Source organism: Cyprinus carpio, chromosome A17 (genome assembly GCF_018340385.1).
Source record: "Cyprinus carpio isolate SPL01 chromosome A17, ASM1834038v1, whole genome shotgun sequence".
Classification (NCBI taxonomy): domain Eukaryota; kingdom Metazoa; phylum Chordata; class Actinopteri; order Cypriniformes; family Cyprinidae; genus Cyprinus; species Cyprinus carpio.
Window position 1 is genome coordinate 12,458,924 of NC_056588.1, and position 23,073 is coordinate 12,481,996.

Here is a 23,073-nt window from a genome sequence, read left to right on the forward strand (position 1 = left end):
CATTAAAAAAGATTAATAGCCTAAATACTGTATCAAATGTACTGCTCACTTTTAATGTTAGTTAATGCATTATCTAATAGTACGAATGAGACCTATTCTGAAGTCTTACCGACTAATTTCTTCCTTAGATCAGCAGAAGCCAACAAAATAATGCTAAATATACAACTAATAATAATAAACATGCACAGGGCAGATCACTTAGTCAGTGATCTCTCTTACACACACACACACACACACACACACACAAATGAACTTGTTAAAACCTGCAAGGAGTGACATGAATGAATGACCAATTAAAATGGTGTCTTTACCATTTACTGAATGTGTATTGATCCAATTTGTGAGTCCCAGACTGTGCCAGAACAACTCATTAGTAGCTCTATCTCACCTTGTAATTTATTTATTTGATGTGTGTGATGTGTTTTTTATATTTTCTTTCTTGATTCATTGATTGTTTGTTTGCTTTTAAAGCCTGAGTGTCAGATCTTCTAAGATTGCTCTGATGGAAAAATGGCTTGTGGAAAAAATTAGCTCTCTGGTTCATCTTGTTTTAATATATAATTTGATGTGTATACTTTGAATGTTGTGGTTGGATGTGTTCATTCCAAATTAGTTATACTTAAACCTTTTTATCTTTTATTTTTAGAACTAGAAAAAGTGAAATGTCTTTGTCGGATTTTACATTTTGTAGATAGGACACATAGGTCCCAACTGAAACTTTATGACCATAAAAAAAGGAAGAAAAGGGCAGTTGTTAGTTTCACAATGACATGTCTGTCACATTTGCGATTCCTGGCACAATGTTCTGATAAATTTTTTCAGTAACACTTGTCCTTCCTGATTGCACATTAGATGTTACTATAGTAATAACAGTAAATTATGAATAATTATATGCAAATAATCCTAAACCAAACCCTTATCCTAACTCTATAGTAAGTAATTAATATTACTCAGTAATTAAATCTATAACTACACTGTAAAAAGGACACTAAATGCATCATATTATAATGTTTGTAAATAGTGGAAATATTTCACAAGGCCTTGCTTTTAAACTCTCATAATAAAGAAAAAAAAAAAAACACTTGTCCCCACATTTACCTAATTTCAAAGAAAAGACCACACATTCTATAATTTGTTGAAGTAAAAGTTCCAACCTTTGTCTGTAATAACAGCTCTGCCTCTTATTGCTGCATGTGACAGGTCAATGATGGATGAATTTTATATTTAAAAAGGATGGCACTGATCTGAGTAGAGTGTCCTGCACTGAGATTGCACAGGGGTGATGTTAGTGTCATCCCAGTTTCAGGGTCCTGTGAGAAATAAGGGATGGAAAACGATGGGGTAAAGTATTTGGTTTGAGTTGTGCGGTTGGTAGGGCAATGACCTTGTTAGCATAGAGACAGGTTTTATTTGACAAAAAAGTCATTTGTATAGTCTTACATAATTTTACATAGATTTTCCATGTGGAAGCCTGGTTGATTACCAGCATAAAGCATAATTTTCCCCCTAGACCCTTTCTGATTGGCTAGCTGTTGTAACTGAGGGTAGATCTGCAAGTTTACTGGCCAATAAAAATAGCTGTGAACTCTATGATGTCACCACTGAATAAATCACTTTGAATATGAAATGGCGCAGAATTCCCACAATTCAAAGCAGTACAGCAGCACATTCATCTAGAACCAGTAAAACAGAATTCCCTAAATAGACTAAATAACAACATATTTATGCTGAACTGATCCAATTACATGAAAAAAAGGTTCCAGATTGTAACAAAAAAAAAAAAAGAAAAAGAAATATTTAATAACAAAACTGAAAGTGTTTTAGGTAAATTCAGGGAATATTGTGGGAAGCAAAAAGCCACAATGAAGCATTGGAGAGCACTGAAACATTTGGTGGAACTGCCCTTTAACATGAATTGTGCATGTGATTGTCTTATAGTGTGCAGAATGAACTCATCTGCGTTCCTGGCATTCTGAGGAACCAACACCATCTGACTGCAGTGGAGTAAATTATCGCTGTTGGAGCATGTGACACAACAGCTTTGAAACCACATCTCCCCTTCAATCAGTTCAGTTTCTTTTTCTTTCTTTCTTTCTTTCTTTCTTTCTTTCTTTCTTTCTTTCTTTCTTTCTTTCTTTCTTTCTTTCTTTCTTTCTTTCTTTCTTTCTTTCTTTCTCATGGGACAGTAGTGCCCTCCTGTGCTTGTGGGACAGGAATGTTCAACAGCAGGGTGACAATCTCCTGCTAGCCCTTTACAAACACACACAGGCACACATATTCACCGAGGATGACATCAGCTGCTTGTCTACATCGCTGGGACACTCCAGGCTGCCAAAGTGGGAATGTAGCACCCGTCAGTTACTTCAGCCATGTTGCTTGTTCACGTACTATCCATACTGAGTGGGTTAGCTTTTAATAAACAGGCCCAAGGAGAAAGTATCCCCATTTGATGGAGATAAAGGCTACTGAGAGAGAGGAGGACAGTGCATTTGTTGGGGACAATTAAGTGTAAAACTTGCCAGCATTGCTTCATATAATATAATATAATATAATATAATTAATACAATATAATATACTCCTATGAGTTAAAAGGCAATAAAAGGTTTGTTGTGAGCTATTAAAGATTGCAATCCATTCCCGCTACTTAAAAAATTTAATAAAATATGATCCTCTAAGTTAAAAGTCAATAAAAGGTTTATTGTGTTAAAGGTTTATGATAATTCATATTTTAAAATAAAAACAATAGTAAAATAATACGAAATAAATGAATAAATGACAATCAAGCATCTTCAGTTCCTGCTCTTAGCTCATGTAACACAGTTAAGTGTTTGGGGGCTAAAGTTAAACCAACATTCTAGAGCCCTGGTTATAATGTAGAATCATGCTGCTTGTGGCCTTTGTTGTGGTAAGACAGCACACGTGTGTGTGTGTGTGTGTGTGTGTGTGTGTGTGTGTGTGTGTGTGTGTGTGTGCACTTATGGAGGAACTGTACACCACACATGGAGCTAAAGCTAAAAAAGACAAACAACGCTATAACCTCCAGCCCCGACCCCTTTGGTGATGAGCTAGATCAGGCCCTAAAATCAGACTGTCATTTCAGGGCCCTCACAGGATATGACCCCCTATGTAAATGGATAAGTGTGCTAGCTAAGGAGAGTGTTTTGTATTCATTTTTTAAGGAATTAAATAGTTTTATTTGTTTTGTACTTAGAATATAAACCATCTTGTTCAATACAATGCTCAGTCAGTCAGTGTAATAATTAACTAAAAGTAAAATCATGAAAAAATGTTACATTCATTTTTTAAACAAGATTTTAAGGTTAAAATGTATATGAAAATATAAGGTATAGAGTATATTTGAAAGATTTATTTTTAAAGTATATGAAACATTTTAAATAATTATAAAATATAAATATTTGATTTAAGATTGTTTTAGATTTTTTTTTTGCATAGCATGTTACACTGTATTACATCAACTTTTTAAAAGTATTTTGTAACAAAATACTATCTGTACAAGGATCTGAATTTATTCACAGATTTCAGATAATTTTTCCATGTTAACATATTGCAGAACAAAAACATGAAAACCTATCAATGTTTTTTTTTTTTTTTTTTATTGCACACATTTATATATTTATACAATCCTGCAGTATGTTGTATGTTACATGGTATTTTAACCCCATGATCAACTGACTGAGTTGTCAGTTTAGTTTTATGACTGGGAGATTTGCATGAAGGGTCTAAACCAAACAATGATGTAATCAGTGTTTATTTTCTGCTCGCTCACAAATACAGACACACAAACATACAGACTTAGGAAGAGGGGCCTGGACAATGAATGAAACAGGAATAAAGAGAAATTGTTCAGACTTAGGAGTTCCCTAGTTTGGTCACTCAGAGCTCTACATCGGGGGTCATACACTGGGGCTCAGAGATTGTGATACAGACTGGGCTAGACATCACATGCATACACATATAGTCATACAACCTGTTTTCTTAGTAATGACAAATGACTTACTGTTCCAAAAAGGAAGGAGAGAGTGATATGTGTTGCTGGGAAGACTTTGAGAAAAAGAGAGAGAGAGAGAGAGAGAGAGAGTAATCGGTCATGGCCATTAATATAAATGGTTCATCCTACATGTGGTCATAGTGCAGAGTCTGTTTTAAACTCTGTGCTGCGTGTCATCAGGAGCAGCTGTCCGTCACGCTGAAGCTCTCAACCCCTTTCCCTGTGGCATTGCATCATTCCCCCTGTATCCCAAAAAAAAACCACACCAATGCGAGTAAAGTTTCACAGTATGCTTTAGACAAGACAGACATTAGATGGGCAACAGCATGTCCATGACTGCAGAACACATTCAAATAACAAGTCTTTTAAATGCGTGTAAAATGAGAGGTTAATGGTCCCAGACCTCCTGACCTCCAGCAGGGAATAGTTAAGCATGTACTCATGACAGCAGTGCGGAGTTTGATCCAACCTTGTCTCAAGTGTCCATGTCTCTCATTCCCGTAAATGTACTCCATAACTGTGCAAGTGTATTGGCTGTGTCAAAACAAATCATTACGTTGCATTTGCATGAAGTTCTGCAAGTGTGTTTTTTATACTGATCAGACTAAATGTCCTGTGCTGACTTTAATAATGTATATGTGAATATACATGGGAACTGCTTAAACAATGGATAATATCTTGTATAAGGTTACTTTTATATTATTATTATCGTTGTTATAGAAATAACCATATAAAAGATATTAATACCAATAACACACACACACACAATAGAAATAACCATATAAAAGATATTAATACCAATAACACACACACACACATATATATATATATATATATATATTATATATATATATATATTAAATACATAAAAATAAAAATTATAATAAATAATAGTAATTTGCTTTTATTATATTTTAATAAAATATTTTAATATTTTTAACTATATTTTAGTGCTTGGCATGTTTGTTTGTTTGTTCCTGAGTTAATTGAAAAATAATGCAAGAGTGTGTATATTATTTAAAACCACTGATATTTCTGAAACTTTACATGGCAGAACCAGTTGGTCTGAAAACAATTATATTAGACAGAGAATTTATTGGTCAATTGAAGCTGACAGAGTTCTGGCACACATCTCCTCGGTCGACCCTGAGCAAACACTTCAGAGACATTCCTCTCTGTTTAACACTGCTGGATGAAATTCTGCAAATATTCCACACGATTCTCTTAACGTTCTAGAATGTCTGTCAAAAAACACCTGGCACTCAAGGTCCAATGTGAACATATTAATATCTGGGAGAATATCTGACACACTTAACAGAGCAGGATCTAGAAGTGGGTTCTTCTTGAAGAGAGCATTAACAGTTTTGATTTGGTATATTAATAGTATAACAGAGACAACATTAATTCAGTAGGTGTGTGTTTGCCTGACCTCTTGTTTGTTTAAGTGAAGGTGATAACGCGAGCTAGATTTGAGAGGAATTTCTTTGCTCAAGTGCTGGTATGGATTGGGTGTCCAGTCTATACCTCACAGCCTTGTGCCACCCTGAGAATCAGCCAAATACCACCAATGTTCTTCAGCACAGTAAGTTAACAGCAAGTTTACTGTTTTTTGAATGAATTTGAATTGAATTAAATGAATGAATTTTTAGATTATATATATATATATATATATATATATATATATATATATATATATATATATATATATATATATATATATATATATATATATATATATATATATAAAACTTCAAATTAGTTACAACCAGCCATGCCTGTATACATTTTAAAGTTGTGCTTACAAATCCATCACGTAATTGTTTTAGGCATCAATCATGTTAGATAAATAGGTAGTCCAAACGTGTTCTGCATTGTATGGATTACGCTGTTCAGTTTTTGAGGGTGGTCGGGGGTCTTGATGTAGGGTGGGAGGGGTCGACATGTGAAGCTCTTTCTTGGGTGCATTCTGTGGTATAAACCAAACCACAGTCCCGCGAGTGCAGCTGTCAGGTGCGCGTCCCCGTGGATCACCGATCAGACTCCGCGCGCTCTGTTTACTGACACCGAGATGTTGCACGGTCCGACCTGACTTTTCTTAGCCGTTTCTCTGCTTCTGCACGTGAAACAGAGACAGTTCCGCTGCCTACGAGCCGAGAGGAGTGAGCGGGTTATCATGAGTTGTCTGGATGTTATGTACCCGGCTTATGGTCATTACGCACCGTATGCGCACAAAGCTTCAGCGTTTATTAGCACTTTACCGGTAAGTAGGTTTCCGCGCAATGAACATGGGAAGTGCATACTTAAACTATGATTAAATTAAAAATGCAAGTGTGCATTTTTACACTTTTTAATATCTATGTCACGAATGTGTTTGCTCTGTGTGTGAGGTCTGTTAGAGTGGGGCATGTTGTCACATTCCAGTGAATATTTCTTAGGTGCTGTATCGGCACAAACCTTTAAATACCATTATCACACAGAAATACAATTTAGTAAGATGCAGTTCATTGAACACGTTGACCTTTTGCGCGGACATGGGGCAAGCTGACATTAACTCGTTTGCATGGACTTTTCAGCTACATTTAAACAGTAAAAAACAAGTGTTGTGGTCAACGAATATTGTGATTGATAAATTGTATAAATAAATATAAAATAACGTTAACAACACAGGTGGTAACTAAATGTATTGTGTAACTTTATTGTGTTTAAGTTTTTTATCCAACCGAATATTTCGGAAAAAAAATATGATTTTGTAATTTTGAAGATTCACAAGAATTCACAAAAGTAATTCTAATTTAAGAGAGTTTAGAACAAGATGTTTGAAACCAACATACAAAACCACTGCTAGAGAAAACGAGCTTTGGTGTAAGGATTTTTGACACAACTATATAGTTGAGAATATGACAGCTAGCCCTGGTCTTACTTGGTCATATGTATATTTTATATATGATCACAGCTGTCGTACACTCCTACATATACATTCATAATTACACGGTCAGACACATTCACATACACACAAGCATACAAAAATACTGACACAGTCAGACACACACACACAAACACAAACAGAATGTGTCGCAATGTCTCAGCTACTTCTTTTTCTTAGGCACCCCTTGGTCTGAGAAGCCCCTCGTCTCGCTGTAGGGATCTGATGGACAGCGTGGGTGCCCCGTGCTGCTCGGAGGGTGTCCTGGTTTCTGCCAGAAGCTCCAGCTCTGGGGGTCCGTCCCCATCACCGTATCCTTCGGCTGGACAGGTAGAGGAGTCTACGAAGGACAAAGAGGTTGGGGAGGCAGAATACTTGAGCTCACGATGTGTCCTCTTCACCTACTACCAAGGGGACATTAGCAGTGTGGTGGACGAACACTTCTCCAGAGCTCTCAGCACCTACATGGAGGCCGAGGGCAAAAAGAGGCACATTGATCCCAGCACAGGTGAGAGTGCGGCAAAAGCACCCATCAGTTTGAATGGAGACAGATGCAAGACACAGGCAAAAGAAAAGGAATTTAAAATCACTGCAAATTATTTGCATGCACAAATCTCAGCTAAGTGAACTCAGCTCAGTTATATTTAAATACAATGTACTGAATCGAATCAAACGGATTTGAATTTAATGTATCTGTTGAAGCTGTTATTAGAACAAAGTCAGTGAGAAATAAAATAATTAAAAAAAAATTAAGGCACATTTCACCCCAAAATGAAAATTCTGTCATTATTTAGTCATCTGATTATATCCTTAAGTCATTCCAAGTCGGTGCAACTTATTTCTTTCTGCACACGTAAAAATAAAGGTTCTTTATTGGCATCATTGGTTCCATGAAGAACTTTAAACATCCAACTTTGCATTGCACAAAAGGTTCTTTATAGCAGAAAGAGGTTCAGATTATTCTTCACACTATATTATCTTTTCTTAACTGTTTTATTTATTTTATTATTTTTTTAAGAAATTCTTTGGGGAACTTAAGAGGGTTCTGCTATTGAATCAATATGAAACCCCAGTGTTAGAATCAATATGTTGAGGAATACAAAGACATTTTTAAGAATGTTTCAGCTGTTTGTATACATACACAAAAAAATATTTAACCTAAAAACAGTAACATCTATATTAACTGGTTTTATTGAAGTCAAAAATATAATTTTACACCACCGAACCAACCTACATCAATGTATACAAACAACACTCATTTTTATGGGTTAAATCAGTTAGACATAACTTTTTAAGGTAACAATTCCAGGATATCACTCAACCACAATCAGCTGAAACAGTCTTTAAAATATCCTCTTTTGTTTTCTGCAGAAGAAAGAAAATGAGCTTACAACATCATGAGGGATGACCAAATTTTCATTTTTATTTGAATTATCCCTGAAAATGTAGCACAGTTGCACCGTCACAAATAGTCACAAATGTCTTTCACTTTGTGTCCCTTTTGTGCCGCCAGCTGAGATAGCGTGAGTAGCCTGTTGAATACCAGCTCGCGCAAGTGTCTGCAGTGCAAGGTGGTGCTTAATGTGTGTGTGTTTACCTTAATGAACCTTTGGTACATTCCCTCCCTCCCTTACTCCCTCCCTCCCTCCCTCCCTCCCTCCCCATGACATCTTCATCTAGTCTCTCAGACGCTGCCTGCCTCCCAACAGATACTATGTTTATACGTGGCGGTAAGCGCAGTGGCTCGAGCTCATATCGCGTTTAAACGGCTCACAATACTGAGCATCAGATTTATGAGGAGCTCGCCCACCCCTCCTCTGATCATGACTACATCACCGGTGTCTTTTTTCAGAAGAATTCTAAATATAAAAGTATCGGCTAAAAACATACTTCACCCCTCCCTCCACATTCTACGAGGGTTTACGGGGGGCGAAAGGGGTAGTAAAAACAACAGGTGGGGGCACGAGCAGAGACAGGGGTCTGCAGGTCTGTGGAGGTCCTGGGGGGCCGATATGACAGAAGAAGGAGAAGACCACATGTGGTTCTCCAGGTTTAACTTTCTGCCTTATATAGATCTTTATGACAGACAGAAGTCTGTGCATCTTTCTTGTCTTTCTTCTGCTGTTTTGTTGCTTGTCAATATCCTGACCTCTTCGTCTTTTGTGTCTCTTTGATGGGGTTTCTTCTTTTCTATCTCTCTCTCTCTCTCCCTCTCTCTCTCTTTCCGTCTCTCATCTCTCTCATGTGGCTGTGTGTATTTCTGTGATGTGTGCTAAGCTCTTTAGAAGCAAATGGAACACCACATGATTCAATCAGAAAGACATCTGAGGGCGTGGGGCTGGAAATCATGTGAAATCATGTGACAAGCCTGACCTGAAAGTCCAAGGTGCAACGGCCTTATATGTGGACAAATGAGACACAGAGAAATGCCATCTCAGCTGAACCTCTAATAATATGATAACTGACCGACACCAGCGTAGAAAATAGAGGGGGCTTTGAGGGAGTCCATCCCCTCTAATTAAAGCTTGAACACTTTAAATGTAGTTTCAATGTTTCAGCAGCGTTCAGACAACATTTCAAGAACCACAAACTTGAGATTACAACGTAGTTAAAGCACACCGAAGAGAGATGCTCTAGAACAGGGGTCATATTCTCCTGAGGAGGTCACCATAGCAACAGTAGCTTGTAACTCTTCATTAAGGACTGATATAACAATTTCTGGTGCATTTTTTTCAACATATTTTTCTTTAATCTTATTAAGTGTATGTGTCATTTTATGTCAAATTCTGAAGTTTAATCAATAAATTCAATTAGAATAATAAGACACTATAGAGCTTTTAAAATAACATAAATAATGTTGTGAAATTGATGTTTTAATTATTAAACAGAAAAGTTAATGATATTATTGATTGCACTGTATTGATTTTGGTGTTTTTATTTGTGAAAACAATAAAAAGTTATTTTTACAAACAACGAAACAAAAAAAAGAAAGAAAGAAATATGAAATAATTGATAAAAAATAAAAGTCTACTTTTAAATATGAAACTAAATCCACCAGTAGGTGGCAGCAAATCCCTGTTTTAATTTTTGAATAATTGAATTATTTATTCAACCGGTTTGTTCAAAATGGCTGATTCATTTAGGAACAAAGCAAGTGAATTGCTGCATCCGAAATCGCATACTTCCCTACTATATAGTATGCCAAAAACAGTATGTGACAAAAGAAATATTCACAGTGCTCATAAAAGAGACCAAGATGACCTACTACTTCCGACGTGATTTTGAAGTGTGCATAGTATAGTGTAGTACAGTGTGACACTGTACTATCCCATAAGGCTATGGGAGAGGATTTATGAATGGCAGTGGCGTGACGTGACAGATTATATTCATACTACACACATTACTCAGTGCAACTTATAATGTCCAAGTGAAAGATATAACACCAACATATCAGGAAAAAAAAAGTTGGAAAAAAGATCACCCCCTTGTGTCAATATTTTGTTGAACCCCCTTTGCTTTAATTACAGCCTTTAGTCTGTTGGGATTTGTCTCTACTATCTTTGCACATCTAGACTTAGCATTATTTGCCCACTCTGCAGAACTGCTCAAGTTCTGTTAAATGTGATGGTGACCGTCTGTGGACTGCATTCTTCAAGTCATTCCACAGATTTTCAATGTGGTATAAGTCTGGGCTCTGACTAGGCCATGCAAGGACATTTACCTTTTTCTCCTTAAACCACCTTGTGGTCAGTTTTGTTGTGTGTTTTGGGTCATTGTCATGTTGGAAGGTAAGCCTTCTTCCCAGAAGGCAGAGGGCAGCAGATTTTCCTCACAAATTTGATGTTATTTTGCCCCATCCACTTTTTCTTCTGTCCTGACATGTGCTCCAGTCCTTGCTGAAGAGAGAAACCCCCATAACAGGATATCACCACCTCCGTGCTTTACTGGAGGAATGGTGTTATTTGGATGGTGAACTGTATTAGATTTCCACCAGACATATTGTTTGCTGTTGAGCCAAATAATTCAATTTTAATCTCATGTGACCATTACACCTTTTTCCATGTGGCCTCATAATCTTCATGGTGCATTTTGGCAAAGCTCAGTGGCTTTTTTTTCTTGCAGCCCTTCCATACAAGCCACATTTGTGGAGAATTTCTGATATCGTTGTCACATGCACACAATGATCACTCTTTGTCATAAATTCCTGCAACTGCTTCTGAGTTTTGCTGTAGGCCTCTTGGTCATCTCTGACCAGTTTCCTCTTGGCTCTTTCATCCAGTTTGGAGCGACGTCCTGATCCAGAGAGGGTCTGTGTTTTACCAAATACCTTTCACTTCTTAATAACAGACTTCACTGTGTTTCTGTGCATTGATAAAGCCTTTAAAAAATTTTTTTGTATCCATCTCCTGACTTGTGCCTGTTCACAACTTTACAACCATCTGGTGATCTTTTGACAGTGCCTTTCCACCCATAGTTGATTGTTTGCTTCAGTTGCACTACCAAGGAGGACTGAAATGGCCCCGGACAGCTCTTTTCATGCTGATCCAATCAAAATACAGAAGATCATAGTTTAAAGTCAAATAGCTTTGTGTGCCATTGAGAAGGTGAAGATGAAGGTGAAACAATTTTTAGGAGAGGGGTGATCCTTTTTTCCAACTCACTGCTTCTGTTTTCTATTTTTTTTTTTTTTATGTTGTTGTTACATCTTTCACTTGGACATTGTAAGTTGCACTGAGTAAATACAGCTAGATAAAACAAAAACTGGCTGCAAAACAACAAAATATGATACCCACTGTAAATCAAAATTGACAGAAGTTTCTCTCTTTGCTAACATTACATTACGCTCTTTGCTTTCTGTTTCTCTTTATCATTCTCTTTCTTTTCTCTCCACTTTAGATGCTTCATCCTCAAGCAGTCAGCGCAGTTTCCCTCCATCTTTCTGGGACAGTAACTACCCCTCTCCACCCAGCCGACCCCACTGTGATCCTACAGGCATTCCTAGCTATGCTATGGACCCCTACTCCCAGGCCCTGCACCCGGGTCTGCCTCACTCACACGCTCACCCGCACCCATCAGAGTCCTGGAGCTACTCTCAGAGCCAGCCCTATGCCCCCCCACGGTCCCTCCATGAACTGTACTCCCCTCCTGGGCTGGATGCCCACTACGGACCCCTACTAATGCCTGCTGTACGGCCGCCTCATCTTTCGACGCTGCCCGGGCATTATGATGTGGGAAAGCTGGAACCCACCCCATCATGGCCAGGGTTGCTTCCGCCTGGGGAAGTGGCACAAAGTCTGGCCCTCAACATGGAACCAGGTAAGGGGATCTCATGTGGGGGAATAAAATGCAAATACTGAGGTTACTGTAGTTAATCTTTTTTTATAAAATTTGTGCTTTTCATATTTAATGACTATGAATATTTAATGATATTAAAAAATAAACATTTTAACATTCTAGATAAATAATGTATTTAAATGTTACATAATTTAAATATGAATAAATTAAATAAATTGCATTGTGACATTTCAAGAGAAATGAATACATTTTAATATTTAGAGATATAATTATGTGTTCAGAAAGGGTTTATGGTTTATGGTTCAAGGTCATAAAAATACAAGGTGCTTCTTGTAATTTTCTAATGCTGAAATTTCCAATGAACATTTATCAACTGTTTATTAAACAAAATCTTTGCAACATCTTAAAATCGCCCCCCACAAAAAAAAAAAAGAAGCAACAAAATGTGATAAAAAAAGAAGAATTTAAAGTCCCTGAAGAGTGTACTTATTATTATTATTTTTATGTTTTTTATTTATTTTTATTATTGGTTTTGGTTTTAAAAAAGGAAAAAATTGCAAAGTTGCTGTATAACCTGGCTGCGCAACATCAAAAATGCCTATATTATCAAATAGTCTAAGTCAGGATCAGCTATTCATCAAACTTCATTTTTACACATATAAAATGGACACAAACCTATTTTGTAGAGAGATCCATAGAATTACTTATAATTCCAGAGATGTGTCTCATGATTAACCATTTAAGGCAGTTGCAATCTGTGACACAAGAGTACAATACATAAAACATAATAAGTAAAAATATAAAAACATAAAATATAACACATAAAAATACATAAAACTGCTCACAATTTTTTTTTTTTTTTTTTTTTTTTTTAGCTCTAGCATTTTAGCTATTTTTCTTTTTTAAACTGAACATTGTGGAAACTTCATCAGTAATTTGCTGGTGAACTCTCAGTTTGGAAAACAAAGCTATTAAGTTTTCATATGTGCTACAGAACTTCATTTTCCAAACTAACTGAGACTTTACCAGCAAATTACAGATCAAATTTTCACAATGTTCTATTTAGAAAAGTGCATGAATTAAGTTAAAAGCAAGCAAGCCACACACCCTCCAGGTTAATGGCAGGAAATGGATTGTTTGGCCTCAGTTGTTGGTGCTTATTATATAGACGGCTTGCAGCCACCATGGAAATTGTGTGTGTGAATGGGTCCTCCTTGTTTTCAGCCATTGTGTTCATGTCTGCTTTGCACCGCAGGTCTCCAGCATCACAAGAAAGGGAAGGAGCTCTACTGGTTTTAATGAGAAGCCCTTCATCGACCATCCAATTAAAGTCTGCAGTTTGGCCCATTGTAGCTGAACCGTTGTTTCTTTAGCCCCCACACACAGCGGCTCTCTTCTCCAGCACAGCACACGCTCTGAACACGCTCCAGGACTATTTGTGTGCACCATGGAGATATGAACATAGGGTGATGAGAGAACACCTTGGGGAGGCAGGGTTGCTAGACCACATGGTCTTTCTGTTTTTTGATCTGTTTTTCTCTTTTTGATCTTTTTAAAATTAATTTATTGTGGTGTAAAAATCCAGCTTGCCCTCTACAGTTCTTTGTTTCGACGGTGAGATGTAAGAAACATTGCATGGTGCAGTATATACACAAAATGATATATTTTCTAAAAATCTGACTGTTTATATTTTGATTGAATAAGGATGGCAGCAATGTGTTTTTATTGTTTCTTTGCATTATTTTTTCTTCTCATGTACAGTATTTTTATTTATATATAAATATCTACAGTAGTATTTATGTTTCAATTAAAATACACTTACGGCCAGTGCTGTTAGTTTTTTTTTCTTCTCTTGGAAACCGTGCTATGGTGTGAAACAGCTACAGTAAACCTGAGAGAACACAAAGAATTAATAAACCATACTTTATAAAAGAGTGAAATAAAATGATGTGATTTTCCAAGTTAATGAACCACTGTATAGAACTGACAAGGTTCCATAAATGTTGTTATAAGTGGAAAGTTATTTTTGGTGTATTTTTTTGTTATGTGGGTCTACTTTATTGAATTAAAAGTGAACAGACTTGTTCTGTTAAGACTGAAAATCTAAGAACTTGTTTGTATTTCCATATTAAACATGCATTTAAATATGTTGCCTTGTTCTTGTCATGGCCTTTTTCTAATTTCTAAAAGATGTGTATGGTTATGAGCGTGAACCAAAGAAAAATTTCCAGCTAACATGTTAGTTACAGACATGAAGGTCACTGACAGAAAGCCTTCATTTCTCTTTTGTATGTTGTGTAATGATAGGCTGCTGTAGCCCAGATTTGATACTGATCAGACTGTGTTTATGTTCCTCTTGAAGGAAAGATGTTCCAGGCTTATCACTGATGTTGTAGGGCTCAAACTCACTCTTGTCTGGTCATGAAATTATAAACGGGTGCATGGATAGTTGGTTTCTCTAAGACTACCCTGCCAAAAAACATGACAGCCAGCTGGTACAAAATCTCTGTCTGTCAACAGGAACTATTTATATTTATGTTATAAGCTAAAACAGAAAGATGATTATGAATATATAAATAATAAATTGATTATGAATAATAAAAATACTTGCCACAAAGTTCCTTAAATAAATAGGCTAGAACAAGAACAAGGAAGTGCAGTGATTGGGTTTCTCACTTAATACGTTACTGTACTTTTACAGTATTGGAGGAAGACAGTAACACAGAATCATTTCATAATCAGTTCAAGTGTGAGCCATTCAAGCTTTGGGACATTATTCAGAAAGTACATTAAATGGTATGTGACCTTTAAGGTTTTGTCAGGTGTTTCACACTTACATTACCAGAAACAAAAACGACCTCTACAGGTCAGTTTTTGTAATTGATTTTCAAACTTGGTGGAAAATGGTGTAAAAATCAAAAATGCTGATTTACATATAAATTGCATAAAACAAATAATAATACAGTTATTATAGTATACAAAATGATGCAAAAAAGTGGTAAGGCTCAACTTAACAACCACAAACTCTGATTTGTAGGTCAGTCGCGAAGTATTATTTGTGTTGGTTGAGAAACAAGTTATATTGTTGTTAAATGGCATTCGTGTGTTAGATGGTAAAAAACTCTTATGAGAAAATATTTTTTTGTTAGCAGATCATATCATAGCTTTTTAGGACACAGATACAGTCAGTCACTTGACACAAGTTTGTATACTTCAAACATGTGATCAGAAATACAGCAAGCAAGTGGTTTTCTGTCATCTGGTGAGGAACAAAACATGTTTATGCACAAACAAGATACACACGCAGCAGATAAACACACACACACACACACACACACACACACACACACACACACACACACACACACACACACACACACACACACATACATACATAAAATGTACACTAAGCACTAACACATGACCACACACAGATACATTTTAAACCACCACAAAACACACGCACAAAACAAAATGAGATCTGTACTTTTGTCCACTTCAACAGAAAAGAGTCATTTTCCAGTTGTCATTAAGAGAACTGCAGCATGTTACCCTAAAACCACAACTCTGCTCAACATTAATGAACTTTAAAGTGGCCTTGAGTCCATATTTCACATCATGATCTGAGATAGTGCCAAAAATATATTATGAGACAATATGAAAGAGAAAAAAGAGAATCATGAGAAAAAGGGCAGGTGTTGCAGAATGATGGAAGATATGTTAATAAGGCAATTTTTTCCAAGACTGAAGTAAACAGGATGTCTGCGTGTGATCTATGTGTTTCAAAGTAATCTGAATCTTCCCACTCAAATGGTATTTTACATTAACAGGAAATCAAACGCCACACAAATCACAATGCCTACATGCAGAGAAGAGAGAATGAGTTAAAAGAAAAACCCTGATATAATCATCACAGTATGTGTAGGAAAAAACGTGGAAAATTGCATGTGAGAATGTGTTGACAGGGAAGTTGATGATATTTGAGAGTTTTTTTAATTAATTTTGATTGACTTTCACTTTGTGTTCTTGGGTTAACATAAACATTGCCTGTATTGCAGGGCTATACATTAAAACTCTTAAAGTTTTTAACAGTAATGCTACGTTTCTTGTAATCATGTTTTTGTTTGATCAGCTCATGGATTGATTACATGAAACGACACTCAATCACATAATATTATTTACATTCAGCCATATGATAGTTGCCTTCATCCTTAGGTATACATTTTAATCTGAGCTACGAAGTTACAGGGGCAGAGAAAGCCATACCAACCTACACAAATTCACTCACATGCTTACTAAAAGGGTAATAGACTTTTGTTGTCACTAGACAATGTACAGTGAGCCTGTCCTCACCTCCTTTAGAAGACCTCTCTGTAACATTATCCCATTTCTAACATGTTTGGATATGAGATATTAGTTTGAAATTATGTTAATCTTACCTGTACTTTATCTTAAAGCTTCCGCTAAGCTTCCCCTGAAGTCATTTTCACTATATATAGTAAAATCCTTATTTATATAATTTTTGTTACAAAAGAAAATGTTTCCTGGATTTTTCAGATGAAGTCAAAATGTTTCCTCAGGCCATATAGCTAAGCCTGTATACACACACGCACACATATAGACATAGACACATATATACACATGCATGCCAGTTCTGAAAGAATATGTCACATGCAGTTTGTTACTGGAATTGCAGGAAAATTGGCAACTTCAACAAAATATTTATGACTGATGTTTTGCGGTGTTGTCATTGGCATGACTGCTAACAGGTTTTTTTTTTTTATGTGCCTTGAATAACTTAATTAATAAAATCACATAGCTCATATACTGCTGAGACACAGTCAAACAAATACACTGTAAAAGATGAAAGAAAGAAGAAAAGAATCTCCAGTTGATGTTGACAGGAAACTTCCCTCCACACAGCGTGTTCCCCAGCATTACATTCTTACTAGTCACATACAATTTTTGTTATGTAATTTCCCCTTTTTTTCTCTTGCACTCAGCATCACTTATTTTATGGGTTCATGACAGGCACCTGATCAGACACTCCAAAACCTCCTATATAAACTCTTCATTCTGGTAAACACTGACAGGCCGGGTGTCTGACATTAAGGAAACATATATCCTATGAACCATCACAAGTAAGTACTCAGGTTTTACCAGATTTTTTTTTTTTTTTATTACTATTTGAGGAAAAATGTGGGGGAGTGTGACAGAAAAAATGCAAAAGTGACGTAAGACACGCTGTTCTATTTTATCTTGTGCACCTTTGGCTGACCTCACACTTGTCTCTTCTCTTTCTCTGCGCAGGATGAGGTTTTTGGTTGTTACTGCTGCTTTTCTGGCTGTTGCCAGTGCTGCCAGTCTTTCTCTAGAAGACATGGAGTTTCACGCATGGAAAATGAAATTTGGTAAGAGAGTTTCCTTCTTTAGTTTTATCTATATCTTCTTTAAAATCTTAGGAAAAGAGATTCATCAGGTTCTCTTCACTGGCTGAATACTAAACTAGACATAACAGACACAGAAGCCATTCAGACGGTCCTTTAAAGACAGAAGAGTTCTTATCTGTGTCCTTTCTCACTTCAGGTTTTTTTTCTAGTGTATATGAGAAATGACTTAATCTAACTCAGCACTTGACACAGAGTAACTTTTCCAGGGTTACAGGTATACAGGTTGCGTAAGGAAAGTGAAAATATGTCTTTGGTTGAATCAGAATATCAGAAATAAATTCAGGAGATACCTGAACATTAAAAAAAGACAAAATTATTTGTTAAATTATTTGACAGTCAAATAATTTTTTCATGTTTTTTAAACATGAAACTTTATAATGAAAATTGTGAAATTATATTTTAAACATTACGGATGACTATAATCAAATTCATTGTATTAAAATGTATTTAAGATATTTATTTTCTGTCAAATATCATTTGCAAATATTAGCATTATTTAGTACACACATTTAATTAATTTAATATTTTAAACACACTAAATATATATTTTTTATTTTATTATTATTATTATTATTATTATTATTATTATTTATTTTTTTACAAATGTCTGTTAAAAATATTTTAACAGCAAAACCTTGTGCTTGTGTGTATCAGGTAAAACCTACCTTTCTGTGAAGGAAGAGTCTCACCGAAAGCAGACCTGGTTGTCCAATCGCAAACTGGTTTTGGTCCACAACATGATGGCAGATCAGGGCATCAAATCCTACAGGCTTGGCATGACATACTTTGCTGACATGGTAAAAATTAAAACACACACACACACACACACACACACACACACACACACTCACACACACACACACACACACACACACACACACATAATAATCATCATATAAATATGTGAGAAAATTGATGATGAATGTGTAGTGTATTTTTAATGTTCTTTTATTATATATCTTTTTATATTTTAATAAAGTTATAGAAATTCATATAATATATAAAATGAATGCTCTAATTCATTTAATTTTTTTTTTATTTTTTTATTTAGAATTTTTGATTTTTTTTTATTTTTTCCTTTTTTAGTGTATTGGGGAATTGAGGAATGTGGAGTTGTGTGGATGCCTGGGCTCCATGAATAACACGAAGGCCCGTGGTGGTGCTACATTCTTCCGGCTGAAGGATGCCGTTGTGATTCCCAGTTCCGTGGACTGGAGGGACAAGGGCTATGTGACCGATGTTAAAGATCAGAAGATTTGTGGATCATGCTGGGCCTTCAGTGCAGTAAGACTCACATTTTTGCCTTTATAAACAGATCTTATATGCTTATTGAATCCATATAGTCCATTTCAGCATTCTTAACCTTTCTCCCTCTTATGTCTCTCAGACTGGTTCCCTGGAGGGTCAGACATTCAAGAAGACAGGGAAACTGGTGTCCCTAAGTGAGCAGCAGCTGGTGGACTGCTCTGGTGCTTTTGGGAACATGGGCTGTGCTGGTGGATTGATGGACCAGGCCTTCCGGTACATTGAAGCCAATGGGGGTCTGGATACAGAGGAGTCCTACCCTTATGAGGCCACTGTTAGTCCTAATAATAAATCATTCTGACTCTAATGCTTCAGCTGATTTATGAAAAGAATTTGAATCATTCTTGCTCATCAATATTCTCCACGCAGGATGATCAGTGCCGTTATAACCCAAGCACTATGGGTGCCACCTGCACAGGATATGTTGATGTTGCCAGTGGGGATGAAAGTGCACTACAGGAGGCTGTTGCCACAATCGGCCCTGTATCTGTTGCCATCGATGCTGGGCACAGCAGCTTTCAGCTATATGAATCAGGTAAGTGTCATCACCTGTTTTTTAGCTGTTAGATTTTAAATGTGACATTTTTATTCATTATTTTTTTAGCTTTTAATTAGAAATTTGCTGGCTAATTTAATAAATAATGTTTCTAGGTATCTACGATGAGCCTGGATGCAGCAGCTCTGACTTAGATCATGGCGTCCTGGCTGTTGGATATGGAAGTTTGAGTGGAGAGGACTATTGGATCGTCAAGAACAGGTTAAGAAAAAAGCAATTAGATAATAATAATAATAATAATAATAATAATAATAATAATAATAATAATAAAAAACAGTACACAAAAGAACAGAGACAAAACAACTAAATACCCCAAACTGCTGTGATTTTAGCTGGGGTCTGGGATGGGGTGAAAATGGCTACATCCTGATGTCCAGGAACAAGAACAACCAATGTGGCATCGCTACTGCAGCCAGTTACCCTCTGGTCTAATGGGTGAGTTCAGCAAATGATTTCATTGCTTTAGCCAGTTCTCAGAAGTGGCGCAAGTTCATTTACCTAAAAACACAGGCTTTTATAAACATTTAAAATATAGGCATAAATTTAATAAATAAATTCCACAGTTTACTTTGCGGTTAAGAATTAAATGATTTTCTTATGTTCTACACAGGAAAGGTCAACGTGGACCTCCGTGGTTGGGAGAAAGAAAATGTGGACCGTTTGAATGATTCTACATTAATACCTCATAATCTTACTCTTGTTTTAATTCAAATTTAAATCATTTTAATAAACTGACCTCAGCTCTTGTTTTTAGTTTCAAATCCCCTGACAACAAAAACATGTTACTGTGAAATATGGAATAAAAATGTTAAACATTTTATCGTCAAACCTAAAAATTCTCTGCCTATTATTTCTTTTTCATAATTCGTAATCAGCGCAATGCTCTGTATAGCATATTTTAAAAGACACTAAAATGCCAATGTGATATTGTGTAGATGTTTGTATTGGCTTGTTTTAACTAAACAGTTCTTGAATCCAAATCATAAGACTTTTATTTTAATCATGGAACCAATTCTCCATTTGCTAAAAGACACCAAATAGCAATTTTTGAACACTAAAATACCAATCAGTCAACTAAGTGTCTGGTTTGTTTTAACTAAAAATTCTTTAAAACTGTCAGGAATCCAAATCATGAAACCAAGTTTCCATTGTGAGATAGCTGAGAATCTGCTGGAAGCTTCCACTTGAAGCTTGAGATAATTGGATCAAATGCGTAGGTTTTTACTTTCAAGAGAGAGAAGGTCACTTAGACCTCACCTCTATTCCTTCCATCTGTCAGTGATTAAAATAATTCATGAAAATACAATAACTGAAAGTAAAACATTACAATTCAGAGGATAAGGATAAGTTTATCTTCCAAGAAAGTCTATCAAGCCTGATTTGTTTTTAATGAACAGATGCTGTTTTTTATTGAAATACACAGATTTAAATAGACCCTGTGATTTCTGCGTACATTCATTATTTGTTGATTGCTATTATTAGTGGCTTTTATGCATCCTCAAAGATAAAGTGTGTTCATCCATAATCTAAATGTCAAAATACACATCAGTGGGTCTGTTCAGTACTTCAGTTTGTGTTTATACAAACTATCACAGACACAGAGGTCATGGGTTCTTTTATTTGGATTGTATCCCACACAGACGTTATAAGAGAGCTGGTTCATATGTACTTTCATTCACAATTAGAAAGCATTAGAAATCTATTTATCATTATTATACATAAATGTAGAATTATTTGTAGGTATTTTTGTGACATGACTTGTCTGGCTTGACTTTAATGTTGACTGTCATGCCATTAACTATGAATCGAGGTCTGTTAAAAAGAATTAGATATTATTTTAAACGTGAAAGTTTTGAAGTGTACAACAGGTTGCTTGACTTTTTTTCTCTGTTTTGGGAATAATTCCACAGTTATTTCCTGATTACATCTCTTGCATTCCATGCATATTGCACTTTCTCCTGCGTTCCAATCATATTCACAGTGTTTTAAGTGTACTATCAGTCGAATTAGATTATGAAATAAAAATGAAAGTTAAAATCTTGCTTTCTAAAATCTTGATTCTTCTACTTTTTTTCCTTTTCTTTTTCCTTTTTTTTTTTTTAAAATAGAAGTTCTTTCTCATTTCTCTTTCTCCTTTTGAGATATAGAAATAAACTGAACATATTTTTTCACAGGTGTCAGTCATAAATCACTAGCCTTGTTTACGTGTTAACAAAGTTTATGCCTTTTGTATTGCTCAATCTTCGGTCTGTGGTATGTCTCTTATATACATCCATAAGAAAAAGAGGCCACATGACAGTTTCTCTGAAAGCGAAAGTGACATGTATGTTTTTGTTCTAACTATTGCACAAAGAAATTGATCTGAAAGCATGATCACTGGCCTTTCAGGAGCAATAAACCTATACTCAACACAGGGCCCAAAACCTCAGGCAGAGAACCACAGACATGTTCACTTCATGTTGGTCATGTGTTCTGTTTTTGAATTTTTATCTTTATATTTTCTGGTTTTGTTGATTTTGTGTTGCATTTTATTTATGTCTGAACTCTGGAGTTAACTTAAGCCTGATGAAATAAATTAAGAAAAAGGGAAAGCCAATTTAAATGCAATTTATACTTTTGACCACTGGATGGCGAGAATGTTCTAAACTCGCAGTACCTTTGTAACTTACTGCTGCTAAGTAGCTTGTTTGTTACTGTGGAGTTACAGTGAGTTTTTGCTTCTGTACTGTAATCCGGACCCTAAATTGGCATGTTTTCATTTTTAGGATCTAAAAAGTTGTTCTTAAATTGGCATACTAATTTTTAGGATTTGAAAATGAGTCCCTTTTCATTATTATTGACAAGCAGTTAGAAGATTGATGATAGCGTCTTGTTAAAGTGTCACATGCAATAATAATGATGATGATCCTCTCTCTTCTGTTGATAACCACAGGAGGCAGCGATGGATCAAACACAGAACAAGAGACTTATCAACTTTCTGTAATTCAGCTGTCCTTGATTTACAGGTTCAGAGTCATTCGGCCTCAAACTGGTGGTCTTAGTATTTGTGCAGGAACGAAAAACTGCAGCACCCTTGCCAAGATTATTGTGGGATTAACACCCACTGATTCACACACGTGCATTTGTTTTTCTGTCATGGTGGGGACTCACTATTGACTTATTTTGTTTTATGTAGAGCTAATGATAATGATACTGCCAAAAATCAAGGATGACAACCAGCAAGCAGGAGTGAGATACTAGAAAGAGGGTTATTTCATGGTTTATTGTGTATATGTTGATTTGGTGAAGAAATGATATTTCCTTTTTAACTATTCATGCTATTAATTTAAATTTAAATTACAGAATTATTAGGCATTTAATAGCAACCATATTAAAATCACAGAATTTTGATAATGCTAAATAAATCTCTGAATGATGAAGAATCTGCATCAAGAACACATGCACATATAGTACAGTTTACACAACTTTGATTTGCTCCATTATTTTCTCCATCTCTCTTTCCTTCCTTCCTTTTTTCCTCTCTGTGAATCTCATC

General features: G+C 35.8%; 2 protein-coding genes across 3 annotated transcripts; both read left to right on the forward strand.

Annotated features, from left to right (window-relative positions):
* Nucleotides 1-5,407: 5,407 nt before the first annotated feature.
* Nucleotides 5,408-14,376, forward strand: LOC109065262 (transcription cofactor vestigial-like protein 2). 2 transcript variants are annotated; one of them, XM_042774143.1, is made up of 4 exons: nt 5,408-5,591; nt 7,113-7,440; nt 11,829-12,248; nt 13,483-14,376. In XM_042774143.1, the coding sequence occupies exons 1-4, from the start codon at nt 5,577-5,579 to the stop codon at nt 13,524-13,526; spliced, it is 807 nt and encodes a 268-aa protein (XP_042630077.1). In that variant the 5' UTR covers nt 5,408-5,576; the 3' UTR covers nt 13,527-14,376. The 2 variants fall into 2 exon arrangements, with proteins under 2 accessions (XP_042630077.1, XP_018937805.1); XM_019082260.2 differs by lacking the exon at nt 5,408-5,591 and adding an exon at nt 5,967-6,269.
* A 2,848-nt stretch (nt 14,377-17,224) lies between these two features.
* On the forward strand, nt 17,225-20,374 carry LOC109108115 (procathepsin L-like). Its single transcript, XM_042774144.1, has 9 exons — nt 17,225-17,368; nt 17,538-17,638; nt 18,332-18,474; nt 18,764-18,961; nt 19,065-19,256; nt 19,352-19,517; nt 19,634-19,739; nt 19,871-19,973; nt 20,149-20,374. Exons 1-8 carry the CDS (start codon nt 17,355-17,357, stop codon nt 19,968-19,970), a joined length of 1,020 nt encoding a protein of 339 aa, XP_042630078.1. The 5' UTR covers nt 17,225-17,354; the 3' UTR covers nt 19,971-19,973; nt 20,149-20,374.
* Nucleotides 20,375-23,073: the final 2,699 nt, after the last annotated feature.

Bases quoted from the DNA above. Each gene is read 5' to 3' on its own strand.
- LOC109065262 (XM_019082260.2), top strand. From the start codon at position 6,183: ATGAGTTGTCTGGATGTTATGTACCCGGCTTATGGTCATTACGCACCG. The intron at 6,270-7,112 runs GTAAGTAGGTTT...TCTTTTTCTTAG, and splicing joins CGTTTATTAGCACTTTACCG to GCACCCCTTGGTCTGAGAAG. The intron at 7,441-11,828 runs GTGAGAGTGCGG...TCTCCACTTTAG, and splicing joins GCACATTGATCCCAGCACAG to ATGCTTCATCCTCAAGCAGT.
- LOC109108115 (XM_042774144.1), top strand. The intron at 17,639-18,331 runs GTAAGAGAGTTT...TGTGTGTATCAG, and splicing joins CGCATGGAAAATGAAATTTG to GTAAAACCTACCTTTCTGTG. The intron at 18,962-19,064 runs GTAAGACTCACA...TATGTCTCTCAG, and splicing joins CATGCTGGGCCTTCAGTGCA to ACTGGTTCCCTGGAGGGTCA.